The 26,332-nt window shown below is 35.4% G+C and overlaps 1 protein-coding gene across 2 annotated transcripts in view; it reads right to left on the bottom strand.

Moving 5' to 3' along the window:
• Trps1 (transcriptional repressor GATA binding 1) overlaps positions 1-26,332 on the bottom strand; it is a 240,671-nt gene that overhangs the window by 191,129 nt on the left and 23,210 nt on the right. For both annotated transcript variants that reach the window (XM_026393883.2, XM_026393882.2), the window contains exon 2: positions 2,548-3,476. In XM_026393883.2, coding sequence (XP_026249668.1) covers positions 2,548-3,474 — 927 coding nt within the window. In that variant the 5' untranslated portion in view covers positions 3,475-3,476. The remainder of the gene's footprint in view (positions 1-2,547; positions 3,477-26,332) is intronic.

Here is a 26,332-nt window from a genome sequence, read left to right as displayed (position 1 = left end):
GAAAAAGATTAATGAATTGTTCATGTATTTCTTCAATTAGCTTAAATTATAGATCTATATAAATAATACCTGAAATGAAATGATTATTCATCTGTAATATTTACAAACATCTTTTTTTTTTGGTCAACATACATACAGGTCATCCACTTACTATATATATGCTTACTATATATATGTCTGATCAAAACACTGCATTAAAGAAATTTTATAGTCATCATTTTATCTCCCAAGTTCCAAAGAAAGAACCTATGAAAAAATATTTTGGCAGCACAAACACGTGAAAGGGGGGTAAAAGGGGGGAATTTCAGATGTACTTTTATTATTGAGTTTTATGCACATAGAGAAGCTTTCAATATTCATGGCAACAGAAACTCACTAATAAGTTACTTATCTTCAGACACGTTTCTGCATCAATTCTGGTGTAGGTGCAAAGTGTTCAAATTCAGCAGCACTTCACTGACCAGTATATTTAGTGTTCTTTTCATAAACTGAAGTTAACTTTCTTTGGACTTCTTTTGAAACCCAATCATTTCTTTGCAATAATCACCCACTTTTACCCCACAGATTGCTCTTTTTCTATTTCTAGCAACATTAGTTTGGAAAAAGAAAATTGATCTTAACAAGATTATCTTCTGGCATGTTCTTTCCTACTACTTTTTGTCTTCTTTACTGTGTGCTGCAAGGATTTAGTACACAGCCCAGTCTGGGATCAGCTGTTTTATTTCTAGTTCTATTAGCTCAAACTCAGATAGCTCACACATCTGTTTTATTTCTAAAATCACTGCCCAGGAAAAAGTGTTCTACCCAAACATAAACTTTACTATAAATAACTAAGAACCTAACAAATAACTGTTTGGGGGAAATGGAAGTGTGTTTAAAACTCTGAATTCTTCCAAACTATAGGCCTTAGTAATCTTCGTTTTAGAGCCTTCCTGACAGCCGAGATCAGCTTCCCTCAGAAGTTATCCCCAGAGTGAACAAACTGAAACTCCTGCCGGAAATCCAGGTATTAACATCATATTACTTGCTAATTATAAAACACCGTTTCACATACTGACATTATTCACTCCCAACCCTTTTATCTAAAACACGTATTTGCTTTCCAATCATAGTTTGACAGCAGAGTGTATCTGACATAAGACAGTGAAATGATCTTTAATAAGACAGCAGTTCAAAGCATGTAGCTTTCATGCATAATAACTATGTTGGCTTAATTTGCTGCTCCACAGAAATAATTCTATTTGTGGAAATTCACAAAGTAAGATGGAATTTTTAGAGAGCTCTACCAAAGATGAAACTGACTTTTTAAGAGTTCTTCTTCATATGTCCCTTAAAGCATTAAGATTGCCATTCTGACATTTAATGGACTCAGAAATTTCTCTTCTGATTTTTCTCTACAAGTACTGCAAAATATTTTCACTACCTGTTATTTGTAATCCTTTGCCTGTCTTTCTTAATTGGCATTAGATCAATAGAGAGGTCTAAGGGAGATCTGCTATGGCTATGAACTTGATAAAAATGACTGATATTTCAAGAGATTTAGTAGGTCAAGTAAGTGTGATGTGATCTCATTAGTTCTCTGGTATTTCTATCAACCACTCCTAAAAAAAAAAAAAAGTTTAATATGAAACCTAATGTTTTGAAATCCTCTGGCCTAATAATATAATAAAAATCAACAAAACTCTACAAACAAAACTCACTACCATTTTCTCTAGCGGAGCATGAGTTTCAACTATGCTAAAACTGCAAAAGTTAAATGAACACATTTTCTGAGATTTAGTTCCACATTTTATTCTATTGAAAATGCTAACAATTTTTTTTGAATTCACATATGCCATAAACTAAAGACAGAAAAGGAGATCAAAAAGGTATTCTGGTTTTAATAAAAGTATAAATTTAAATCATTACTAAATGCTTTCATAAGTTATTACCATTTTCCTTAAATACAGAATGGAATGCTTTATTGGCCTACATAAAGGTTATACTGGTATCCCTACTACTTACAATCACATGGATTTTTTTTAATCAATTTAAAATGGTATTTTCAAATTTTCATTTCCAGGAGTGTACCCCATGACCATCAATAGGACCCAAACCTAGTCAGGCTAACTGAAAAATCAAGTCCTAATCCAAAACACAAGAAAGATCTTCTCTGGGAAAGACTATCCCAGAGGCCTTATAATCTGAAAGTAGGATAAGGCATGAATTATTAGTAAGTACAACCATAAAGATTAGTGCCATTTAGGTAAGACTGTGAAAACATCCAATTACCATGAAGTATATTCAGAAATATGAAGCTTAGCTAATTCCATGCAAAGACTTTTCCGGACCTAATAGAAATGTTGGGAATGTTTCCATGAAGAGAGAGAGGATAACAACAACTCTGACACACTCTGGGATGATGTAGCTATGAAGGGCATGCACCTCTTCAGCTGGATCTAGAGAGATAGCCTAGTATTGGGACCTTGCTTTTAACATGCATAGGAGAATTCACATTTCATTATTAATAACTTCCTATATAAGAAGGTCACAACATAAAGCACAAACCTGTACATCATAGGTCCCATTTAGTAAAACAGGCCTTGAAGAATTGATGTCCTGCAGCACACCAGAAAGTACGGAACGGTTGACCTTCTGGAAGTCTTTGGAATGGCTGAACTGCACCATGTTATGAAGGGCCAAGATTTTGCTGTCCAGCTCAGCATCCTGCCTGGTGCGGTTATGCAGTCCTAAGTGATACTTTCGGAAGTGCTTAATCAGATCTGTGGGGTCGTTGCCATAGTAACCATACCCACAGATATTGCATTTAAAGTCCTGAAGCTCTGGAGACAGAGGTGCCAGGTCTGGGTTGTCATTCACCAGTAAGTCAGTTTTGGATTTATTCGGTCTTACACCCCCATCTGAAGGCACTTGTGGGTTTTTTGAGGCCACTGAAACTGGGCTTAAGCCTTGACAATTGGCTTGACCACTCTGCCCTTGCCCTGTTTCCTCGGTAGCCTTTGGTGACATCTTATGATCTTCCTTTGTCTCCAACGAGTCCCCTGATGGGGTGCAGGCCATATCTTGAGGGTCATCTGCCTCTGCTCTTTGAGGAGACTTCAAGGGCTCACAGACTCCCCCAGCAGCTGGAGATGAGAAAGCCAACATATTTCTGTCTGTCACCTCATCATGTGGAAAGGAGGAAAGGTTTCCTCCCTTACTGGGGCTTTCATAATTGAAGCCAGCCTTCTCATTCAGGACTGAGCTTTTTAAGTCCTTCTTACTGCTAGAAGACGGATCTTGGACATGCAAGCTATGTTCCTCCTTATTATTTAGTTCTGCAGCATCACTCTGATCCGTATTTTCGGACATCTGATCTGCAGAAAATTCTTTGTTCTTTCCAGATACCTTGTTTTCTGTACCTATCGGCTCCAGGGTCTGGCCCTCGCCTTCACTAGCAACGTTTCTCAGAGGGGGGTTCTTTTTCCGGACCATATCTGTGAAAATAGAGGGAAGAAGCAGATACTAAGTTATCTGAAAGTTTCAGACATGAAATCAAATCTAGAATATTTTTCTTATTCTATTCAAGGTTTTCTAAGGTACATAATAAAATACTTACTCTAGGAGAAAAATCAGTCATAAAAATAGCAAACACTTGAGACTAAAGCAAACAATTTACATTTCGAATTATTTTCGTCACAAAGACTGGCCTTATTTATTATTTTAAAGAGTTTTATAAATATTAAAGGACTCACTATTATTATTGGCACTATCCTTCCTATTATTCTTTTCTTCCACATATTTTTCCCAAGTTTTCTCTTCAGTTATACTCGAGGATATATACACACACTTACATATTTATACATATATATTACATATAACATTTATGTTTATGTTTATAGAATACATATTGCATGTTTATATGTTAAATATATATGTATATATAAACATCATAAATTGGAATTTAATATTGTTACACTGTGTAACCAGGACATAAATACAGTTTCAACCAAAATATCCTCAAAGACAGAAACGGCCAAGTTATAAACAGAGGAAAGCTGCCCCCATTACTTGCAAAAAAGAAGGGAAAAGAAATGCTTAAGACACATTTGGGGCTCTCCTGAAAGTTAGAATGAGGACCCAGCATGCATCACAGTGGTCAGGTCAGGTTTCACTAGTACTGTCTCTAGCATGATGAGGAAGCGAAGGAAGCCCTGGGTTGCTATGCACACCTGGGGGAATGGTACCAGGTCTACCAATTATGAACAGCACACTGCAAAGTGACCAAAGCAAAACAATAGGCTGAACCATATGACACTGCTGTTTTGTAACTGAAAATGGCAAAATCTTAGCAATTTGCTAGGGTTTCCCTTTATAGGTTCACTCAACTGTGCCTTTCAAGTTAGTGGTATTAGAGAGTAAGTTAAAGATTAGGATGCTATGACAAATTCCTCTATGAGGGTCTAATGACTCAGAAATCAAAGAGAAATAAGAAATTGTGTCATGTCAAGTAAAGAATACACTAACAAAAGCAAGTCGTGGATGGAGTTCCGAGGCCTCTGTTCCTCAAGTACTCAGCTGAAAATCTATCAAGTGCTATCTACATCATCACCCCAAATGTCTTTTGGGAAATTCCACCTGTGACTTTCTAAAAAAACAAGCCTTTTCTAGTAGCCAACTCTGCTGTGAGGACCAATTTATCAGAGTTAGTTCCACCACTGTTATCCAAAATGTGCTGGGAAAATCCAAGTTAATAACATGGTGTAGTCGTTTTCACCTATAGTTTCTCACGAGTGCTAAGTAACCACACTGGCTTGGGATAGATGAGTGTACCTGTGCTTCTGAAAAGCTGGTCAAACTAAATTTTTATAAAGTGAATCACTGAATAAGGATAATGCACTAGCTATATAAGGAATCATTTATGAAGTAAAAATCCACTTTAGTGAATAATATCAATAAACAACTATACTTCAAAAAGTATACTTCTTATATATGAATAATTTCATTTACCAAATATCCATGGACTCTCCCTCTTGGAACAAAAAGAAAATTATAGGATAAAGACTGAAGCTTTAAGAGAAACTGACATCATGAGGCAATGCCAATCTACCATCTTACTCTGGGAAGAAAGAGGATGTGTTCCTCCTTTTGGTGTCACCCAGTAGGCCTAAAATTAAGAAAGCCAGGGAATCTTCATTATGAAAGGAAACACTGGGCTGGGTTGTAGCTCAGTGTTAGAGCATTAGCCTGGCATGCATGAGGCCCTGGGTTCCATTCCTAGTGTGCTTACAAACACATACACAAACGCAAAAGCCAGAATATTAAAGGAAACACTTGCTGGCTATATTTATAATGTTTGCACATCAAGGTCTTAAGTGTTGATGATAAAGTTTTAGGAGACTTCTATTTTCCTCTAAGAAGTGACTGCACCAAACTTGGGAACTTGTAACAACACATGGAAGACCATTACACACCATTTCTTCAGTAACTACTACTATATAATCTTTTCTTCGCTAATACTTACTATTTCATTCGCATTTTAATATTTTCTACTTAACATGACTAAAATCTAGCAATGACTCATCTAAATAAAAAGAATAAGGGTACACAAAAAAAGTTAAAATTCCAAAACCCTAAATTGAAGGAATAATGTCTGAAGAATTGTGCCAAAACAATAATAATAATAATAATTATTATTATTATTATTATTATTATTATTATTCATTACAGTTATCCTTCCATCAAAATGAAGAGAAAATGGTTTGTGGCCCTATATTAATGTCAAGAAAACTGGAGAAATGGCAACATTTGTAAATAGCCAGGAAACTAAGATAAAATACTAAGAGTGAATAGATCTCAAAGTGGTAATAACGAAAAAATTAACTTGTTTTTCTGAACAAAGAATAGTTTTAGATCTCACTGATTTACTGTAATCATGAAAAGATACAATGGGCCAAAGTTTAGAAACTAGTCACCCAGCATCTTTAGAGCCTGAGAGAAAACATGACTTAATTAAATTATTGTCTTTCCAAATTTCATTTTCTTCTTTCACCCAAGAACAGACCTTTAGAATGTGTGTGACTCACTGACTCCTTATGCTGAATGCAGCCCTTAATAATATACATTGCAAAGAATGTTAAACTGCTAAAACTTCAAAGAAGTATCAGAAAGGTCACTTGGGTTTTTTTATGTTGTGGGGGCAGGGGCATGGATTTTGGGTTTTTTTGTTGTTGTTTTTTTTTTTTTCAGTTGCTGTTTTTAAAAAAATGGGGTTAATTTATTTTACTATACTTTGAAGTAGTTATAGAAAAATAATTTTTACTGGAATTATATCATCATAATTTTTCAGAGTGACATATTATGTAAATATAAGCACATTTGCAATACTTCTAAGTGGAAGAAACTCCCCTAGCAAGTCATAAGTTAGATACCGTAAGGCTGTAGCCACCCTCCAGTTATTATCTCTAAGACAAATAACAGATTGCACGATGTTTTCCTGAGTGCCAAGAACTTTTCCAGTTAACATTTTCACTTGAAAAAATAGATCACATACTTGTAAAATCATACCCAGCATTGACTTCATAAGGCATGTGGCTTTAGAGTGCTTTTTACAATTATTAATTCTATTAGTCAACTAGCAGGAAGCTAATGCAATTGTCTTAGAAGACTCTCGGAGGGCACAGAAGACATTTTGAGAGCTGATCTGTACATCTGCAAAACAAAGCAAAAAAAAAAATTTCCTTCCTAAATGATGTAAACGTATTTTAATGTATCACACCTAAAATACATTAATATGCCAGCACCGTGGATGACTTGGAAAATATCTGATAAAAGCATGAGCAGACCTTGAGCAGGATTCTTTCCTCCTCTGAGTTTTAATAAAGCAGCAGGGGGAGGAAGATGATAGAAAAGATTACAAGCACAAGAAGTCATTTTCACATTAGACTGTGATGTCGGTGCAGTTATTTGACCTCAAAATCCCCTCAACCCTAATGACTATGATACTTACCTATATGGGGAAGGGAGGGTCTTAATTTGTAAATACTAGCAATGGCTTTTACAGGGAAAATTTTCAAGTGATTAAAATATATGACCACAAAAATGAACCTTAGTCATCAGATTTGGGATTCTATTTTAAACTTTGTCACTACTCCACAGCAAAATATCTTGTTCAAACTACAAGTGTGTAACCGATGTGATACTGCAATCTGTATAAGGGGTAAAAATGGGAGTTCATAGCCCACTTGAATCAAATGTATGAAATATGATATGTCAAGACCTTTGTAATGTTTTGAACAACCAATAATAAAAAATAATAATAAAAGACATAATCAGAAAAAAAAGAATGTCATGCTGTAGAATATAACAAAAAAAAAAAAAGAAAAAGAAAAGTTCAAACTTCAAAAATTTGAGGTTCAAAATACCAGTTAGAATAGGTCCACTATAAACAGCCATTTTAGATACTGGAGCTGAAAGTGAACTGGAAGAAGAGGGTGTGAACAACGATAAGGCTCCAGATCGCCCATGGAAGTGCTGTACAGAAATGTGAGATAAAAACCTGTTCTCTGGGGAAGAGAGAGCATCATCTACATTCACCCCATTCTCACCTACACAAGCACCTGAACACACGCTCCCTCAACAGCCCATCTAACATGACTGCCAGGACACTCAAACAAGTTAAAATATGTTTCACTTCTCCAAAAGGCTCTCTTATATTTTTAATTCTGAGATATATGCCATTCCATCTGCAAAAATCATGAATATCTACTCTCAGATCACTGTTTTTCCTTCTAAATTAAAACTTAAATCAAAAAGTTTGCTTTCCTAGAAATAGATTTTACTATCATTTAAAAAAACAATAGGAGAATCAACTGTCTGTTATGGAACCACTTAGATTCATGCAGTCGATATAATCAGCATTAGACTTTAAAATACATTTCTAACTACTCGATCTCACTGATTAAAATGTGTTTAAATATGTACAAAAAAAAATCTGGAGCCTGAATCATTTCCTCAATGTGGCAGCTTCTCAGCAAAAGGGATCTGAGTTTTCTATTGTTATCTAGAAGTCATGAACTGACCCACTAATGAGTCTATTATATTTCATATCTGTATACATATTAGTATATAATAGATATATATAAACATAGATAAATATATGTATGTACGTATATGAATCTACACATACATACATTTATAAAATATCCCTACTTCAAATAACTTGCAATAGATAATCAAATAAAGAAATCAACTATCACAGAAATTTAAAAAGAAACAGATCCCACATCCACTCAATGCAGGTGAGAACTAGGATTTACTTCCATTGGACGAAAAACTCCTTGAAAGTAAGAAGTGTAAATTCTATACGTTTTTAATAGTTTCTTGACCTTAAACAAAGAATGAATACCTAACGGTATGGAAATCATGTGTCCAGTTTCTGGATGATGTGATCGATCCTGCTGATCTGATTGATAAAGGGTAAACCCCTGCTAGTCTCTGAGCCTCTGTCCTTATCTATGTAATGAGGGCATTAGAACAGATTTTCTAAGCTTCCTCCTGATTCTATACTGGTTTTAGTCAATCACACTTTAGTTTTACCTTCAAAGACTTTGGCCTGATTAACAATAAAATTCTAAATTACCAACCACTAAGGGAGGCCTAACTCCCACTGCCATGTGCCATTCTCTCAGCCATTTACTCAACATTCATCCATTCAATAAACATATATCCAGCATCAGCTGTGTGCTAAATACATCAAGCAAGATGGCTTTAATTGCATTACTTGTCATTAATTTACGAGACATTACTAAAAAGCAAAAAAAAAAAATGATTATAAGAAACCTCTCTTTCTCAAAGAAAATGGAAACTTTTAAATATCTTTCCAAATATCTTTGTGTGTGTTGTGTGTGTGTGTGTGTGTGTGTGTGTGTGTGTGTGTGTGTTCAGAATGTATAGATAAGACCTTAAAAAATTAGGGAGACAAGATTATGTGATTTGAGCTCAGTCTCAATCCTGCTGCGTATGACCTTTATTATAGGCAGCAGTTCTCATTTTCATAATGTATAACGCCAGATGACCCATTCTTTTTGTTTCTTCAAATAATAAAACTTTCAAGTGTTTGAAGTCAAAGCTTAATATGAAAAGGAAAAAAAAAAAAAGTCATGATGGTATTCTCCTTACCAAATAAGTTTTCTTCCCTGCCTGCCCACATTACAGGCCCAGGAGTACAGAGCTGTTCATTACACATTTCACGTAGCTTTCATTTTAAAAATTAACAACAAAGGGGAAAAAAAAAGAGCAAATTGTGTCTTTTGATCACAAGTCCCCCACAAAGAATTTAAAGAATTAAGCAAGTGATAGCAAAATAAAAGGGAAGGTCAACTCTTAGGCCTATAGCAAACTAGATAGCTTCCATATGAACAACACAGAAAGTTCAGTTTTTAAAGAACATATGTGTCTGCTCATTGGTTTGGGGGGAAAACACTTGAATCCTGTCTACTCCATATATACAGATCAAAATCAGATTGCTTAAGTGAACTATAAAATGCAAGAGACATTGTTTATCCAATTCACAAACCCAAGAATTGCTGAAGGAGTTTAATGTTTTCTATTTCTTCAGATTCCAGGGCAATACTTCAATGGTAGATCGCTTTTTTTGTAAACTGCATCAAACTTCATAAACCCAATGTCAGATCCTGTTCTTTGCTATCCATTTCTATTTAATTTGTTCTCTCTGAATGGACTGTTCCTGAATCCTTAAAGGTATTTTGGGACATTTTAAATCCTGTTGAGATTTAAATGTCATCACCTTCAAACAACTCCCATCAAATAAATCTCTTATTAATTCACATCAAATTAATCCAAAATGATCGCTTCTATTAACATATGCTTCAGAGCACAAAGCCCATTAATAGTCATCTGGACACTAGAGCTAACCTAAACCTACTCTGAGATAAAATGCACACTATTTAGATATCCTATTTCAAAGAGTTTTGATGCTGGCCCAAACACATTTTATTAGGCTTTTACTTCATCATACTATGTTCTCTATATTTTAAATATCTCATTTCAAATACACTAGTTTCTAGGTAAAAGGAGATACTATGGTAATTAATAATATCATATTTTCCAAAATGAGTCTCCCTAGATCCATATATATCTTGGAGAAAGAATTTCATTAACCATTTCACTTTTAGAAGAAAATCACAGCTCTTTTCCTTCAAAGACTTTATACTAGAAGTCTAAAATGACGCCATGGAATATATCTGGAAAAAATGAAGCATGTAGGCTGGGTCTGGGGCTCAGTGGCAGAGCACTTGCCTAGCATGTGTGAGGCACTGGGTTCAATTCTCAGCACCAGGTATCAATAAATAAAATAAAGGTCCACTGACAACTAAAAAAAATATTTTTTTAAAAAAGGAAGCACGCATCCATTTCACTAAGTAACTAAAACAGAGTAAGTATATATCATTGAGCATCAAAATGAAAGGGGAATTATTTTGCATTTCATTCTAAATGAGAGGCAAATGTATTAAAAACTCTGATTTGAATAAGATCACAATTTCATTAAGCAAATTTAAAACATTACCATGTATTTCCCCACAAAATAGTTTTTTCTTTTTCTCTCAAGAAAAAAAAAATTAAGCATCTACAACTGTTGATTTAAACAGACCAATCCGATTTGCATTTGGGCCATGCTGAACCTCATCCCTTACTTCTTTGTTAAACTTCAAATATTTCAAATAGGTCTTTGGGCAAAGAGTCAAACTTAGCACTTTTGTTCAAAAAGATCAGCTCACAGAAAAGTATAAATGCATCTATTTATCTTGACAGTGATGAAATCAATTGACAGTTTATTATACAAAAAATTAGATTTTCACTGATTAAAAAAAATTTAAAAGCCAGTGCTTTTTAAGTTTGTACAAATGCTTTTAAAGTTCTTCCTAGAATTTTGTGAAAAAAATTAGTATATTAAAAGGTAGTATAATTTTTATGCATTCATGTTGTTTGGTTTGTTTTTCAATCTATCATTCAATAGAAAAGAAAACTTCAATCCCTTACTCAATCCATCAATCAGGGGGAACTAATAACTGTCTCAGTTCTTCCATTAAAAAAAAAAATCAGTGCCAATCAGTGCTAATCCACAATTGATGTACCTATACAAACAGTATGGTGACTAATGGCTGCACACCATGAAGATAACATACATCACTGATTTCATGGCACTTGTAAGCCAAGTTTTTTAAGCAAGGTTTTGTTGTAAGAGTGCAAAACTGAATACAAGATTAAAAGGCATAGGGACAATTTACATTGATAATGTACTGTGTCTGTGTGTGTTTATATAGATAGAGACAGAGAGAAAAAGATGACAGAGATCTCTCCCCCCCTCCAAAATGAAGGGAAGTAAGTTTGCGCCATCATATGCAACAGCTCTTCCTCATGAAACTGGGAAGTAACTCACAAACCACTATGCTTGTCCTTACCACACAATAGGAAGTAGTTTAAAAAGACTTGCACCCATCTGAGGACTGGTGGCTCAAGGATAGTACCTCAGGAGCATCCAACAGCTCAAGCACAAATACCATCAGGAATCAGCTATCATGTTCATGGAATAAAAGTAATTTAGAAATAAATTCAGAATGTGTGTGTGTGTGTGTGTGTGTGTGTGTGTGTGTGTATTCTATGAGGCCAGGGATCTTTTTATGCATAAATTTTTAAATATCCACTTAAAATAATAACAGTATTGACAAATGTCTTTCACCCTGTAAAACACATGCTAAGGATAACCTACTTACTGCCACCTGCTTAATTCAACACACCTACCATCATTTTTACTTCTGATGAAAACAGGGTACACACACACACACACACACACACACACAGGAATCATTTTTTTCTCTTTTTGTTAAATGCAATACAACTTTCCAAAGCAAACTATCTTTCTAAAAAACCTATACTCAAAAATAACTTATGTATGTTTTATAGGCTACACCACTTTTCCCGGTCTTCTGGAACGAGAGAAGTTCTATGTGTGAAAAATACAAAGTACATATAAAATCCATTCTTCATTGGGGTAACAGGCTTAGTTAAAAAAAAAATTGTTGTTTTCGTCAAAGCATTATTTCAGAACATTCTGCCTATGTTCACCCCAAGTTTAGGTAAGCTCTCTGGGATTTTAATATTGTAATAAATATGACAGGAAATCCAAAAAATTTCTCTGTGTTCTTCCCATGAAATTGGCTTCTAAAAAATAAATGGAAGGAGGCTACTAGACCAAATTAAGTTTGGAGGAAATTGTATAATTTAGACCCCTCCCAAAGGCCCAAAATATACAATCTCAATTACAGCTCACAAAAGTCCTAAGGATTGGAGAGGATAGAGTCTGCTCAGTTGGGATTGGAATTTTCCAAACTCATTAAGCTTTATGTCATATAATGTCACTTACCCACCAAACTAATGTTTCACTGAATGCAGAGGGAGATGCTGCTCCAAGACAGCCACATTCAAGGAAGAAATATAACCAAGACTTTAAAGCGTGTGTAACATCTTTAAAGAAGACAGTATTCCTTCGTTAACTTGGAAAGAAAATTAAGACATTTTACTCTGACATGGACTGTTTTGAAGGGTTTTTTTTTTTTTTTTGGCTTTGGGTTTTTTCCAGCATAGTTATCAACATTAAAAGAAGATCAGTATGTTTTATCATGAAAGATTTAGAATCAACATTTTGAAAGAATGTGTAATGGCAGAGGATTACAGATAGAACACTGAGTTTTAAGAAGGGAATAAAACATCTATGTACAAGACCCCAGATGTCCAAATTATGTACTCATAAACATATGTGGGTTTAAGCGCAATGCTGGCTCTAAGCTAAAGAATTCATACAGCTATCACTCCATAAAGAAGCTCTAACATGTTTTTAGTTATAGTTTCCAATGCTGTTCCACTATAGTGACCAATCTAAAACCTTCTGTCTAAATTTGTCTCATTATTTTACAATACTTTAAGTCTCAGCTGATTAAAATTAAGTTGAACACCAAAATATGGCCAGGAGTTTCATGAAATATGGAATATGAAAAGGTGTTAAAGAAAGACTTGAGAGATCTACAGTTCCTATAGTTCCAATTGGTAGTTACCAAAAGTTTGCAGATACCCGAGAAAATACATCAAGCTCCCATGATCATTGCTGGTTACTAATAAATCCTGTTTCTCCAAATTGTAATCAGTGTCTTTACCCAGATTCAAATGTACAAATAATAACAGAACCTCTATACCTAAGACCTCAGTCAGTAAACACATATTTAGTACAGACCCAGGGTGGGATTGCATCCTGTCTTAGCACAGCTTAATGTTAACCTGGCTTGTGCTGCTGGGTGATGCAGAAGAACAAAATCATGTGTCCAAACTGGGCTCCCTGAGAGGCCAGGCAGATCCCATAGCTGAATGGGCTTTGGGAATTTGTTTTATTGTGAACATATTCCTATTATCCTCAAGAATTAAAGCCAAAACCTGGAAAGAGAGAAGTAAAATAACATCTTTAGAGTAAAATAAAATAAAAATAGGCTGAGTAGATGCTGAAGCAAATAGGAAACAAAGAATATATTTTAAATTAATTTTGAATACAAAGCCAGATATTCAGGATTATTCACAGTGAGAGACCAGTCTAAGATACTAACCCCACATACAGGTCTCTTTGGGGCCCCTACACCTCCTACTTTACCTGTGAGACAGAAAATGGCGATTTAATATTTAAGTTTGAGACTGCAGAATTACTTAGGGAAGAAATTAGCTCACTTGTTAAGTATTTTAAATAGGTGATCTAGTCAATTTTCACTTTCAGAATATATCTAAACACACGTAGCCATACATATACCTTTAGAAAAGATTTTCACCACCTGCACCCCAATTAGTATTTTTTTCCCATCAATCTTCTTGTGGACACCTGTCATAACAGAGTAAAGACAAATATACATAGTTTCTCCCCTAGATTCAGGTATTTCACAAATAGTTCCTTCAAAATCAAACTGAATTTGAAAGAAACCAACAGACAAAATGAGACTTTTTTTAGATGCATGATCTAGAATGTTGATATAGATTGTAACCTGAAATTATAGTTAATAAAAAATGTATCATGTTATTATTTCTAGGAGCTAGACACTGTGCCAAGAGCACATTATCTCATTTGATTTTGATTCTGACTAATGATCTTTGGAGTAAAATACTATTATCATCCACATGTTAAAGGAAGAGGCAGTGGAGGCACGGAGAAGTCTCAGATCTCGCCATTAAACAAACTAGTTCTAAAGGAGCCTAAAGCCGTGATAGATCACTTGGTTTCCCATCCAATTTTCATCGGCTCTCCAGTGTTTTCATGAGCAACTGTGAAGCAACAGTCATAGATATTAAGTAATACCACTTCAAGAAACTTACAAAAGAACACAATCTATGTTGATTTGCAAATACTGCCATCAGACGTATTTCTTTGGCTCTCCACTTCTATTAGATAATACATGATCTTTCCAATATTCACAAGGACAACTAGGTTATCCCAAACTTTGTATTTTCCTAATAACACTTAGTACAACAATAAGATCACCAAACTATGTAAGTCTCTAAAATGGATTCACTTCTACAAAGCCATCTACAATTATCACAAACAAAAAATACCTTTCTCTACAATCATGTGGCACTTAATGCATGCACATCACCTTTTAAGGCACATGGCAGCCACATCATAATTATGTTTACATTGTGATCTATGCCACCAGACTTTAAAATATCACTATTGAGTCTATTAATGTTAATTCAAAACATTAACATCTATCCTTTCTTTATATGCATTCATATAAACAAAATACTGATATGCAATAATTCACATATGAAAATACCTACACATCATCAAGGATTCTCAAGACCTTCCCCAGGGCAATACATCTGAAGTCAGAACACATCTGCATCATTATCAGTGGCAGGCTACAATGGTGATATTCCTACGTAGGGTTACATAGAAGTGTGTTGGGGCAAAGGTCACAGAAGTTTCTAAAAAGCCAGATGACACTAATCTGGCCCTCCCATAGACACTAGCCTCAGAGACAGCAGGCACTCTCAAAAGTTCTTATTGGAGAATGAATGTTAACACACTTCAAAAAATTCTGCATATTGTCTATCTCTTCCAGAAAGGTCTCAGACTCTTCATAATAAATGGACACTGAGAATAATGCTAGGATAAGGCTAAAGTTGTCTCATCTACAAAAAAAAAAAAAAAAACAAAAACAAAAAGACTAAGACATACAGGAACTCAAAGCATTAATTTTTGTCTTTATATTGGTTGAAATAAAAGAATCAAATAGGATGGTCCTAGATCCATGGGCATAAAGCAATAAATACACCAGTAAATAAATACAATAAATATACAAGTAAGAATGATTAAATCTACTTTTTAAAACTCTGCATCAAAAACAAGTTGGCTTGATTTGATTCTATAAATGTCTACATAACTTCACATATCAAAAGTATCTGTGGACTGGTTACATAGAGGAAAGTTCATTAAAAGATTAACCTGGTCTCTATATGATTAATAATGTTACTGTAATCACTAAATTAGTTCATATGTCTTCATGAGTGTTTATATTATAAACATGAATATCATGTGGGATTTAATATATGTATTAAATATATAATAATTTCTATAAATAATCTACATTTATACATATAAATTTATCTACAAAAATTTTCAACATGCTGTCTCTAACATTCAAAATTCAAAATATCCTGTTCAAGTAGCATGATGCATAAAAATAATAAAAATTATATTTTAAAAGCATAGCTGGGGACATAAAAAGAATACAGAAGCCAGGCACAGTGGCACCTGCATGGAATCTCAGGTACTCAGGAGGCAGGGACAGGAGGCACTGCAGGTGTAATGCTAGCCTGGGCAACTTAACAGAGACCTCATCTCAAGAAGGAAAAATAAAAGAATACAGAAAAACTCTAACCATCTAGTTCAGATTCCTAGCAACATAAAATAAAAACACATATACAACAGTGCTCAGAGCATCATTATCTGAATTGTCAAAATTGGGGAAAAAAAACCCAAATACAAACAAAAGAAGAGCTTTAACAAGCTGTATACACACACACACACACACACACACACAGAGACAGACACACACACACACAATGGAGTATCTGATCACACAACAGAATATTATGCAGCAACGTAAATGAAGAAACTACATACAACAATATGAGTGACACTCACAAACTTGTAAGACACCAGGCACAAAATAATGCATACTGGCACTGCTTAAGAATGCTTTAGTTGAATGTAGGTAAAGTTCAAAAACAAGCTAAATGAATCTAAAGTTTTAGTGGTCTGGAGAACACTTGACTGCTGGGGAAGAAGACAGAGAATAACTGAGGTCACAGAGAGTTTAGAGAGTGCTGGAAATAGTATTTCTTGAAATGAGAAGTAGTATACAGGTATGTTTATTTTGTAATAAGTCACTGAGCAACAGACTTATGATTTGCATACTTTACAGCTAGAAAGTTAGTATGCATGAGATTTTTCACTGAAACCTCAGTTGCTCTGCAGAGAGCGCGGAGTAATATATTGAGATGAAAGCTTTTTATCTGACTTTTGATGAGGAAACTAAGCATTCCATTGAGTGGAAAGTGTCACTGGCTCCTCAGGCCAAGCTGCAGGGTACATGAACCCAATTGTACAAAAGCAGGCAATAAGGTGGCAACTATCCCTGTACTTACTAAATGCATAATATCATGAGGCTGCACTATATTAATTGTACCATCAGAGAAGACTAAATAAAAGTGGAAGATAACTAATACTTGTTGAGCACCTACTATGTCCAAGCCATTTATTTGCTGCCTCACGTAATTTCTCTATTTAGGCCTCAGTGAAAACCTGCAAGTTATAAATGAGAGACCTAGAACTGTAAAGGGGCTACAGAAACCTACTTACCTCAAAAGACTGGATGAGTACATGAAAAAACAGCCAATAATACAAGACAGTGGGATTTTCAGAAAATTCACATATGTAAATTTGTTTTAATAATGCTGAATAAATGCTGCATTTAAATGAAGTGTCACATTCTACCTCCACCTCAGGTTCTTACTGTGTAAATCTATGGGTACACCATAGTATTTAATCTCACAAACTGAATAATGCTGAGTGATTACTCACTTTGCATGTAAATGTAAGTTCATAGGTAAAATGGTATTAGTTTTACACTTTCCACATGGTTAATATTTTCTTTTTTTTTAAGAGAGAGAGAGAGAGAATTTTAATATTTATTTTTTAGTTTTCGGTGGACACAACATCCCTGTTTATATGTGGTGCTGAGGATCGAACCTGGGTCGCACGCATGCCAGGTGAGTGTGCTACCGCCTGAGCCACATCCCCAGCCCAGTTAATATTTTCTTAAGACTTTGGCTTCTATTATCAAAAATGGATTTTTAATGTGCATTGGAAACTGAAGACAGAAAAAGGAAGGAAGGAAAGAAAGAAAGACGGACGGACAGATGAGGTGGCACACAAATATTAGCAGGAAAACCTAAAAAATATTCCTTAAAATTACTCCATGTAGCATTTGGCATATGTTTTGTAAGTAGAAGAAGACTCATAACATAATCACATTTTATCATACAGAGTTTGCTTGAGGTTTGTATGACTAAGAAGAATTCCACTGAATTCCTCTAGGAGAATCATCACATCCATGAACACAGTCACCTAAGCAAGTTTGAGGAGATTTGCTTTAAGTGGAATCAAGAATAGTTAATTAACAAATCTCATATCCACTACCATGCTTTGTGTTCCAGAAGCCAAAGGTTAGGTCCTCTATACATTTTACTGCTGCTGAAACAAGAAAACAAGTTTATACACAGATGGAAAAAAATATTTGTAAAAAGAGCCACACAATGCCTAGAAAAGAGTAGAATCCTATAACATTACTGAAAATTAATCGTTTCTGTTTGAACTTCTTGTGAAATGACACTTCATAGTTACAGTTTTACCTAATTATTTTCAGAAGCAGATAACTTCAGCATAAACAGTATCTTGTAATGCTACCAATATTTTCAAACCTGAAATTGATGCCTAGTTCATTTATTCTATAAACCAGGATACTACTCAGTAAATAAAATGCTATTATTTCAATTACTTCACTAAGGAGTTTGTACATCATGAGGGTAATCTTGTTGTCACATCAAGATTAATGTTTTAATGCTGAAATAAAACAAGTTATATTTGAAGTAGGATATTACAGAAGTCAGTAAGAATGGAAATCATAGCCCATTATGCATTTACTGTCTTTTGGGGTTAAAAAAAAGTAGTTTTGGAAAAACTCCTACGCTGGTTTATTAAAATCAAGTATTATCAATATGATCCAGATGAGCTAAAAGAACCTAGCAGGTAATGCCCATAGTAAGATGTTGAACAGAAAAGAAAAAAAAAAGGCATGAAACATCAGACAATGGATAGTGCTAACAAGTTAAAGGAGAGAGCTCTATTGCTCTATTTAAGGATATCTTCTAGTGCCTAAAACTACTGCTTGAGAGAGGACTCCTGTAGTCTTTGGTTCAATATCTTAAACTTAGAATAAAATTAGGCATTTCAAAGTTTTCCACAATAACCATTTCTGGATCCTTCACTTTGTGAAAAGCTTGCAAATGATTACACCAATAAGCTTATAACAGGTTTTTGCTTTGAGTTTTTGTTTGTTTTTTGCTTTTTTTTTTTGTCTGGGAATCAAGAAGTGCATCTGCCAGCATCATTCCCCATTTAGCATTCATTCCTATGTTTTGTGCAAATATTACAAAATTGAGCAAGTGCTCTGATAGCTGATGCTCACAATCAAAACTAAATCATCATCATATTTATTCATTCAACACATTTTTATGAGTGTCACGAAAGTGTCAGGCATTGAGTTGGATGCTAAGGACACAACTGTGAACAACGTAGACATGAAAGTTGCCCTCACTGAGCTTACAAACTTACAGCTTACAATTAAAATAAAACACGGAAGTGGTAACTGATCCAGATTTGGTATAACAAAAAGGAGTTCTGGGAGAAAAGGTGACTATAAGCAAAAAGAGAGCAGAAGCTGGCCAGGCACAAGGAAAACAACTAAGGGCCATAGGCAGAAAAAATAACAGATGGAAAAGCCCAGATCCAGAGAGAATATAAGCAAACCAAGAGGTTCAGTGGTATTAGCAATTGCAGTGGTTTTGGGTTAAAATTCCATGAAGGATTCTGCAGAAAAATCATATTTCCCTAAAAATATTGGGCAACTCGTTTATAATACATGCTGAAAAAACTTCAGATTAATCATTCATATGAAATGCTTACTGCTGGATTACAACTAGAATTTCTATAGAACTATCATGGGAAAGTATTACTAAAATGAAAAAAGTAAATTTACAACATTGCCTCTGTTTTGTTTTTGTTTTGTTTTTTTTTTGGTTTTTTGGTTTTTTTGGTTTTTTTTTTTTTTTTTTTTTTTTTTGTACCGGGGATTAAATCCAAGGCACTTTCCTACTAAGCCACATCTCCAGCACTTTTTGTCTTTTTATTTTGAGACAGATCTCACTGAGTTGCTTAGGGCCTGGCTAAGTTGCTGAGGCTGGCTTTGAACTTGTGATCCTCCAGCCTCAGCCTCTTGAGCCACTGGGATTACAGGCGTATGTCACCTTGCCCAGTATGCCTCTTATTTTGATGCAACTTTTTAACTGACCAGATAAGACCAACAATCGTGTAGTTTCTTATCATAAAGAATTAAACAGAACTACTGAATTCTATATGTGAATAAATACAATTTATTTTAAATTGATCCCTTCCTTTTTTAAATATTTATTTTTTATAAGTAGTTGGACACAATACTTTTATTTTACTTATTTATTTTTATGTGGTTCCAAGGATCGAAAACAGGGCCTTGCACGTGCTAGGCAAGTGCTCTACCGCTGAGCCACAACCCCAGAGCAAATTGATCCCTTCCTAAAAGCTTAATATCTGGCCATGAAGGACAAAATGATATATTTCATTCCCAATCAGGTTTCTGTTCATTATGTCACAAACAAAGAGGTGTTCATAGCTTTAAAGAAAACCACTCTTGGCCAAGGACCTGAACAGACACTTCTCAGAGGAGGACATACAATCAATCAACAAGTACATGAAAAAATGCTCACCATCGCTAGTAGTCAGAGAAATGCAAATCAAAACTACCCTAAGATACCATCTCACTCCAGTAAGTCTGGCAGCCATTAGGAAGTCAAACAACAATAAGTGCTGGAGAGGATGCGGGGAAAAGGGCACTCTTGTTCATTGCTGGTGGGACTGCAAATTGGTGCAGCCAATTTGGAAAGCAGTATGGAGATTTCTCGGAAAGCTGGGAATGGAACCACCATTTGACCCAGCTATTCCCCTTCTCGGTCTATTCCCTAAAGCCCTAACAAGAGCATGCTACAGGGACACTGCTACATCGATGTTCATAGCAGCTCAATTCACGATAGCAAGACTGTGGAACCAGCCTAGATGCCCTTCAATAGATGAATGGATAAAAAAAATGTGGCATTTATATACAATGGAGTATTATTCTGCATTAAAAAATGACAAAATCATAGAATTTGGAGGGAAATGGATGGCATTAGAGCAGATTATGCTAAGTGAAGCTAGTCAATCTTTAAAAAACAAATACCAAATGACTCCTTTGATATAAGGGGAGTTAACAAGGACAGGGTAGGGACGAAGAGCTTGAGAAGAATATTTACATTAAACAGGGATGAGAGGTGGGAGGGAAAGGGAGTGAGAAGGGAAAGTGCATGGAAATGGAAGGCGATCCTCAGGGTTATACAAAATGTCATATAAGAGGAATGGAGGGGTAAGACAAGATAATACAAATGGAAGAAATGATTTACAGTAAAAGGGGTAGAGAGAGAAAAGGGGAGGGGGGGAGGGGAGGGAAGGGGAGGGGAGGGGGGATAGTAGAGAATAGGACAGACAGCAGAATACATCAGACACTAGAAAGGCAATATGTCAATCAATGGAAGGGTAACTGATGTGATACAGCAATTTGTATACGGGGTAAAAGGGGGAGTTCATAATCCACTTGAATCAAACCGTGTAATATGATGTATTAAGAACTATGTAATGTTATGAACGACCAATAAAAAAAAAAAAAAAAAAAAAAAAAAAAAAAAAAGAAAACCACTCTTATTCATCAGGTTGGAAAATAAAGTACCAAAGCAATACCAAATGTCATGTACACATGACATCCTACTTATGGGCAAGGGCATTTCAAACTTTTAAAATTTCCAATCAATTAATTCATTCATATACTACTATGCACACAATATGTTTAAATTCTACAAGAAATTATTTCTTTCTAAAAAAGAAGCTAGCTACCTTTGTCAAAGACACAAGGCTCATGGGAAACCACCCAGTTTACAATGCAGGATGAGACATGACCTAGCACGAAAATGAGCAGCACAAACCAGAAGTCCTCTCCTAGAAGGCAAAGAGTGAGTTCCACATGTATACTATTCTTTTAAAAAGTACAATTATTTCTATTCTTTTTCTTATTCACAATAAGTAACACAATGTGGTTAAGATTAGCAATGAAACCAAGAGAAGTAAGAATTGCACAGGTACAGCATATAGAAAAGAGCATTCCAGCAAAAAACAGAACCGAAAGGCTGCTACACAATATACACCTTTCAAGAACAGTGAAGAACATGGGTTTACAACAAATGGTCCACTTGGACGACGTGGCTGCAAAGATTAGTACAACCGCATCTTGAATCTCAGTTGATGAGGCTGGGCCACTTGTAGGAAACAGGAATCCACTCAAAGTTTCTAAGTAGGAGAGGGTAGGAAAGGTAAACCAGGATGGTGTGACATGCACACTGATGAGGAAAATAAAGGGATGATATGCTTCTCAAAAAAAATTCAACTCTGATCATAAGATAAAGAAGAATTTTAAAAAATCCTGAGAAATCCTATAGGCTCAGATGCAAGATGTCTTTACTGATGTACATCTGTGGGATATCAATGATACAGCATTACTTAGGCCTTTATTATAATGTTTATACAGTTAAATTGGCATCTATCATTTGATTATTTGCATTGCTGCCTTTGTAGTGGCCCACTACTGTCCTTATGTTGATATCTCTGTGCCCTATACAGGACCTATAAATGAGGAGGTACTGAGTAATATTTGTTGGGTGAACTTCACAAAAGTATTGAAACTTACTGAATAATTTCAGTGAAACTTACTGAAAATGCAACAGAGTTAACCAGCTGACTAACTTAGTTACCTGGCATTTCTCTGTTCTTCTGTTGACTGTGTGCCCACACTTAATGTTTCATCCTAGCCCTGTCTATCCTGAATCCATTCTAACTATTTAGTTCTCAGGCAAGCAGCATGTTATAAAGTTTTCCAAAATAACTTAACAGCATAAAAGTAGACCTTTCAAAACAAACCCAGATCTGCCTGGTCCCATTGAAAGCTCACTCAGACCTTGGTCAAAACCTCAGTAATGGTCCTCCTCGAACATTCTGGTCTATGTAAATCAGTACAGTTATAATGTCCAGAGGCCTCCACACAATACACCTCTTTATTCCAGTGAGAGCTATACAGATGGAGACTTAGCAGACTTCAGAATTAGGTACTAAAGGATTATCTATAATTCCATCTTATACCCATTCTCCCTGAAACTATTCATGTCCCCCATGCTTGCCACCCAGATAGAACTTGGTTTTGAAGTAGAAGCATTCCAAACTCAAGTTTCTTTCAGGCAGAGCTTTGTCTTCTGTGTCCATTCCAAAATAGTTCTTCTAAGAGTCTGTGATGGAGAACATGAAGATATGAGAACAATGAGTAAACCATAGTGACTAGTGCTAAGGTCACGAAGGACTCCTGAACACCAATCCACACTGCCTCTGAGGCCAAAAACTTTGCCATTGTTCTCAAGTTTGCAGTAATAGGTCTTGGAAGAAAAGCGGGGAGAGAAAGAGAGAGAGAGAGAGAGAGAGAGAGAGAGAGAGAGAGAATGAGAATTCCTTGTACCGCCAAGAGCAAATTCTGATAAACCTGCCTCTTTTCCAAGGTAGGATACAATAGAGAGAGAATTCACACTTCACACACTCAGTTACACACATGCCCTGGAAGCACATACATCAAAAGGATACAAGCATATGAACCAAAATCAGTAGTGGTTTTAAGCCAGGTTTTAATTCTCTTCTTCATCTGGATTGTCTTAATTTCTGCAAGTGTAACTTGCGTGTTTTACAAAGTTGTTTTAAGGGAATAAAAAGAGAAGAAATTTAAATTAAATGAGAACCACAAAAAACACTGGAATTGACTGTAAAAGGCACAGTATTTTTTTTTCTACACTTCCAACTCTTGTCCCACTAGAGGATAAGCTCCTACTAATAGGCAGCACAGAGCAGCCCTACAACCTGTGTATGCTGAAAGGAAGGTACCTCAGGATGCCTGCATCCACTGGGAAAAAGAGGTACCTCCAGCACATGTTTTCAAAATATTTTAGTTGTAGATAGACATGATATCTTTTTTATTTTCCATGTGGTGCCTAGAATTGAACCCAGTGCCTCACACTTGCTAGGCAAGTGCTCTACCACTGAGCCACAACCCCTGCTATATGATTTTTAAAAAGGGAAAGTAAAGAAACATTTTTGAATAGAAAAATAAGTAAATTTCCCTAGATTTATTTTCACTTTTTAAAAAGTCACTGATTAATGAGCTTTAAATCAATCTTTCTCTGTAAGAGTTTATGTATGAAAAATCCCGTGTGAATCAAATACTGGCTATGCAAAGTCTGTTGCCTATGCCGCTCCATGAGGTAGGCACTCGAGATAAGAGCACTATTACTTCTGACAAACTGGGATCCTGTAACTTCTTAAAGTAGCCAAAACTCAGTAGTAGGAACGTACATTACAATTACATTACATTACCGTACAATAAATATGCAGTATGTGACAGCAGCATCGGAACCTCTTAATTCCATAGACTGTCTCCAGGGAATGCCTTAAGCAATGGAAAGATTGGAAAATAATTTAATGATCAATTTAATTGCCTTCAAAGAAAAAATAGATGGCATCTTGTAGAAATTCTTTATGATGGATTATTAATTTTATATATCACCCTCCACTCAAATCAGATCTCTCAATATCCAAATATATGTTAACTGAGAGACAAGTTCATTACTGAAATAACACACCAGTATTCTGAATATGAAAAAAGTTAGCTTTTTCACGTTGGCAAATATGCATTTTTTTTCCGAATCACTGATCTTAGGAAGTAAGATTCTCTCTTGCTCCACAATTCCTCCCATGCCTGTCTTTAAAAACCTCTGCAGCAGCAAATGAATAGCATCAGGTTCTCAGTTTTCAAGAGACAACCAGGTCTGCAGTTCCAAATTAAATCCTCTCACTTTGTTAGGGTAGATAGGCACAAGGAAATCAGAGTGCCAATATGAACATACACAGGAGGGACCAGGTCTCCGGGGAAGGCCCTGGAAATGAACTGTTGACATCTAACAAACCTACATAGCAATGTCTGTCTCCAGTGTGTTTCCAAAGGATTGAAAGCAAGATAACTTCACTTAATTTCTTCGATTTCTAAAACAGCCCTTAATGACAAAGGATGTAGTCTACATTCAGATTGGGTGTTGTTCTCAGTGACAGGTAAATTCATTTGAGATGAAATCTTGCAGACTTGGCCTTGGGAGGTAACACTACCATTTACATCCACTCTCTTACACATAAGTCATTGTATGATGGCTGAATCTGACAATGAAACTTATTTATTTACGCAGGTATTTAGGAGCACACATTCTGGACTGGTAACTCAGAGTTGGGGAGGTGCGGTGGAGCACAGTCTGGATTCATTTGTAGCAAATTTTCTGTTTTGTAATATAACTTAAAATATTTTTGAAGAAATATGGTAAAGTGATTATCCTTCTGGAACTAGATACACTGACACTGTCACATTAACTCACAGCTTGTTAAATACTGTGCAATCTTTCTATAACATTCTTTGTTATGAGACTAGAATCAGCATATGGGAATTGCTCTTTTCCTGCTAAACTGAAGTCATTACTAACCACTCATCTGTGACATGCACTCTTTCTGGTAACCAGGGATTTTAGCTTCACAAAATTTAGAAACTGCCACATTGTTTCTTGGCATCGTTTTCAAACGTGACATCATTTAAATTTTGGAAAACTCCGTTTCAACAAATCCTCTAGTAGGTGCCAGGTTAAGGGCTGCCCAAAAGGGGCAGCAGGGTCTCTGTAGAAGCCAACCACAGATCATTCTTCCAGTCTATATGGTCACATGCCTTTCATTAGAGGCGCAGGGAGTCAAGATGAGCTCAACAAATGCATTTCAAAATGGGTTATCAAGTTACCAGCATATAGAGATGGCTTCCAGTTACTGAAGCTCTGTACACAAGAACAACTGTCACGTGGAGATGAAAAGCTCCATTTTCAGCTTCCCTAATTTCCAACAAAAATGTGTTTTCTGTTTCAAACATAAAACTGCTTATTAACAAACACTGTGCACACACAAAATATAATAAATAAAAAGCCAAACACACAAACCTACTGACTCATTTACTGCTGAGCAAAAGTATATAGGGAACGGTGTCTACATACAGTCTAGAAGCCCCTAAATGTGTAAATTTAATAATCCACACTCAATATGACAGCAGCACCTGCCAGCCAGGTTAAGATTAGTGCACTCAGGGATATTTTTTCTATCAAATTAAAAAAAAATTCCAATGGTTCACTTAAAAAAATACAAATGGCATCTCTGTTTCATTCTGTTTCACAGAAAAAATTTTGAGAATCTAACCTTTTAAAAAATTTTTTTTTAGTTTTTACTCACTTAGACATGTTTTGTTAATATATTTATCTCTGATGTTAAAAGCATGCTTACCTCTTGAGAACACATACACATACACACACACACACATACACACACACACACACACACACAGCTTGAAATTTTAGGGTACTCAGCTTAAAAATTAAGAACACATGGTTGTAAATGACAACTCAGAATTACTCTGATGTGGAGGGTTCCCATAATAACTATAGAATCATATAACTTCTATTTTTTTATTGTCTTGCAGAAAAACTGGGGGATCTTAGCAATAACAAGTCATTATTACTAACACAGTGCTTATGATCATGTGGCATATATCCCACATAGGAAAATTAATTCTAAAATGCCCAGAGAGAACCACAAGACAGTTGTTATCTCCGAGACACTAACTCTCAGGAAAGGGTCTGATATCTTCTGACAAAGTTACCACAACCTATT

The sequence above is a fragment of the Urocitellus parryii genome, chromosome 7 (genome assembly GCF_045843805.1).
Source record: "Urocitellus parryii isolate mUroPar1 chromosome 7, mUroPar1.hap1, whole genome shotgun sequence".
Lineage (NCBI taxonomy): Eukaryota > Metazoa > Chordata > Mammalia > Rodentia > Sciuridae > Urocitellus > Urocitellus parryii.
This window is presented reverse-complemented; position numbering and strand designations above follow the sequence as displayed.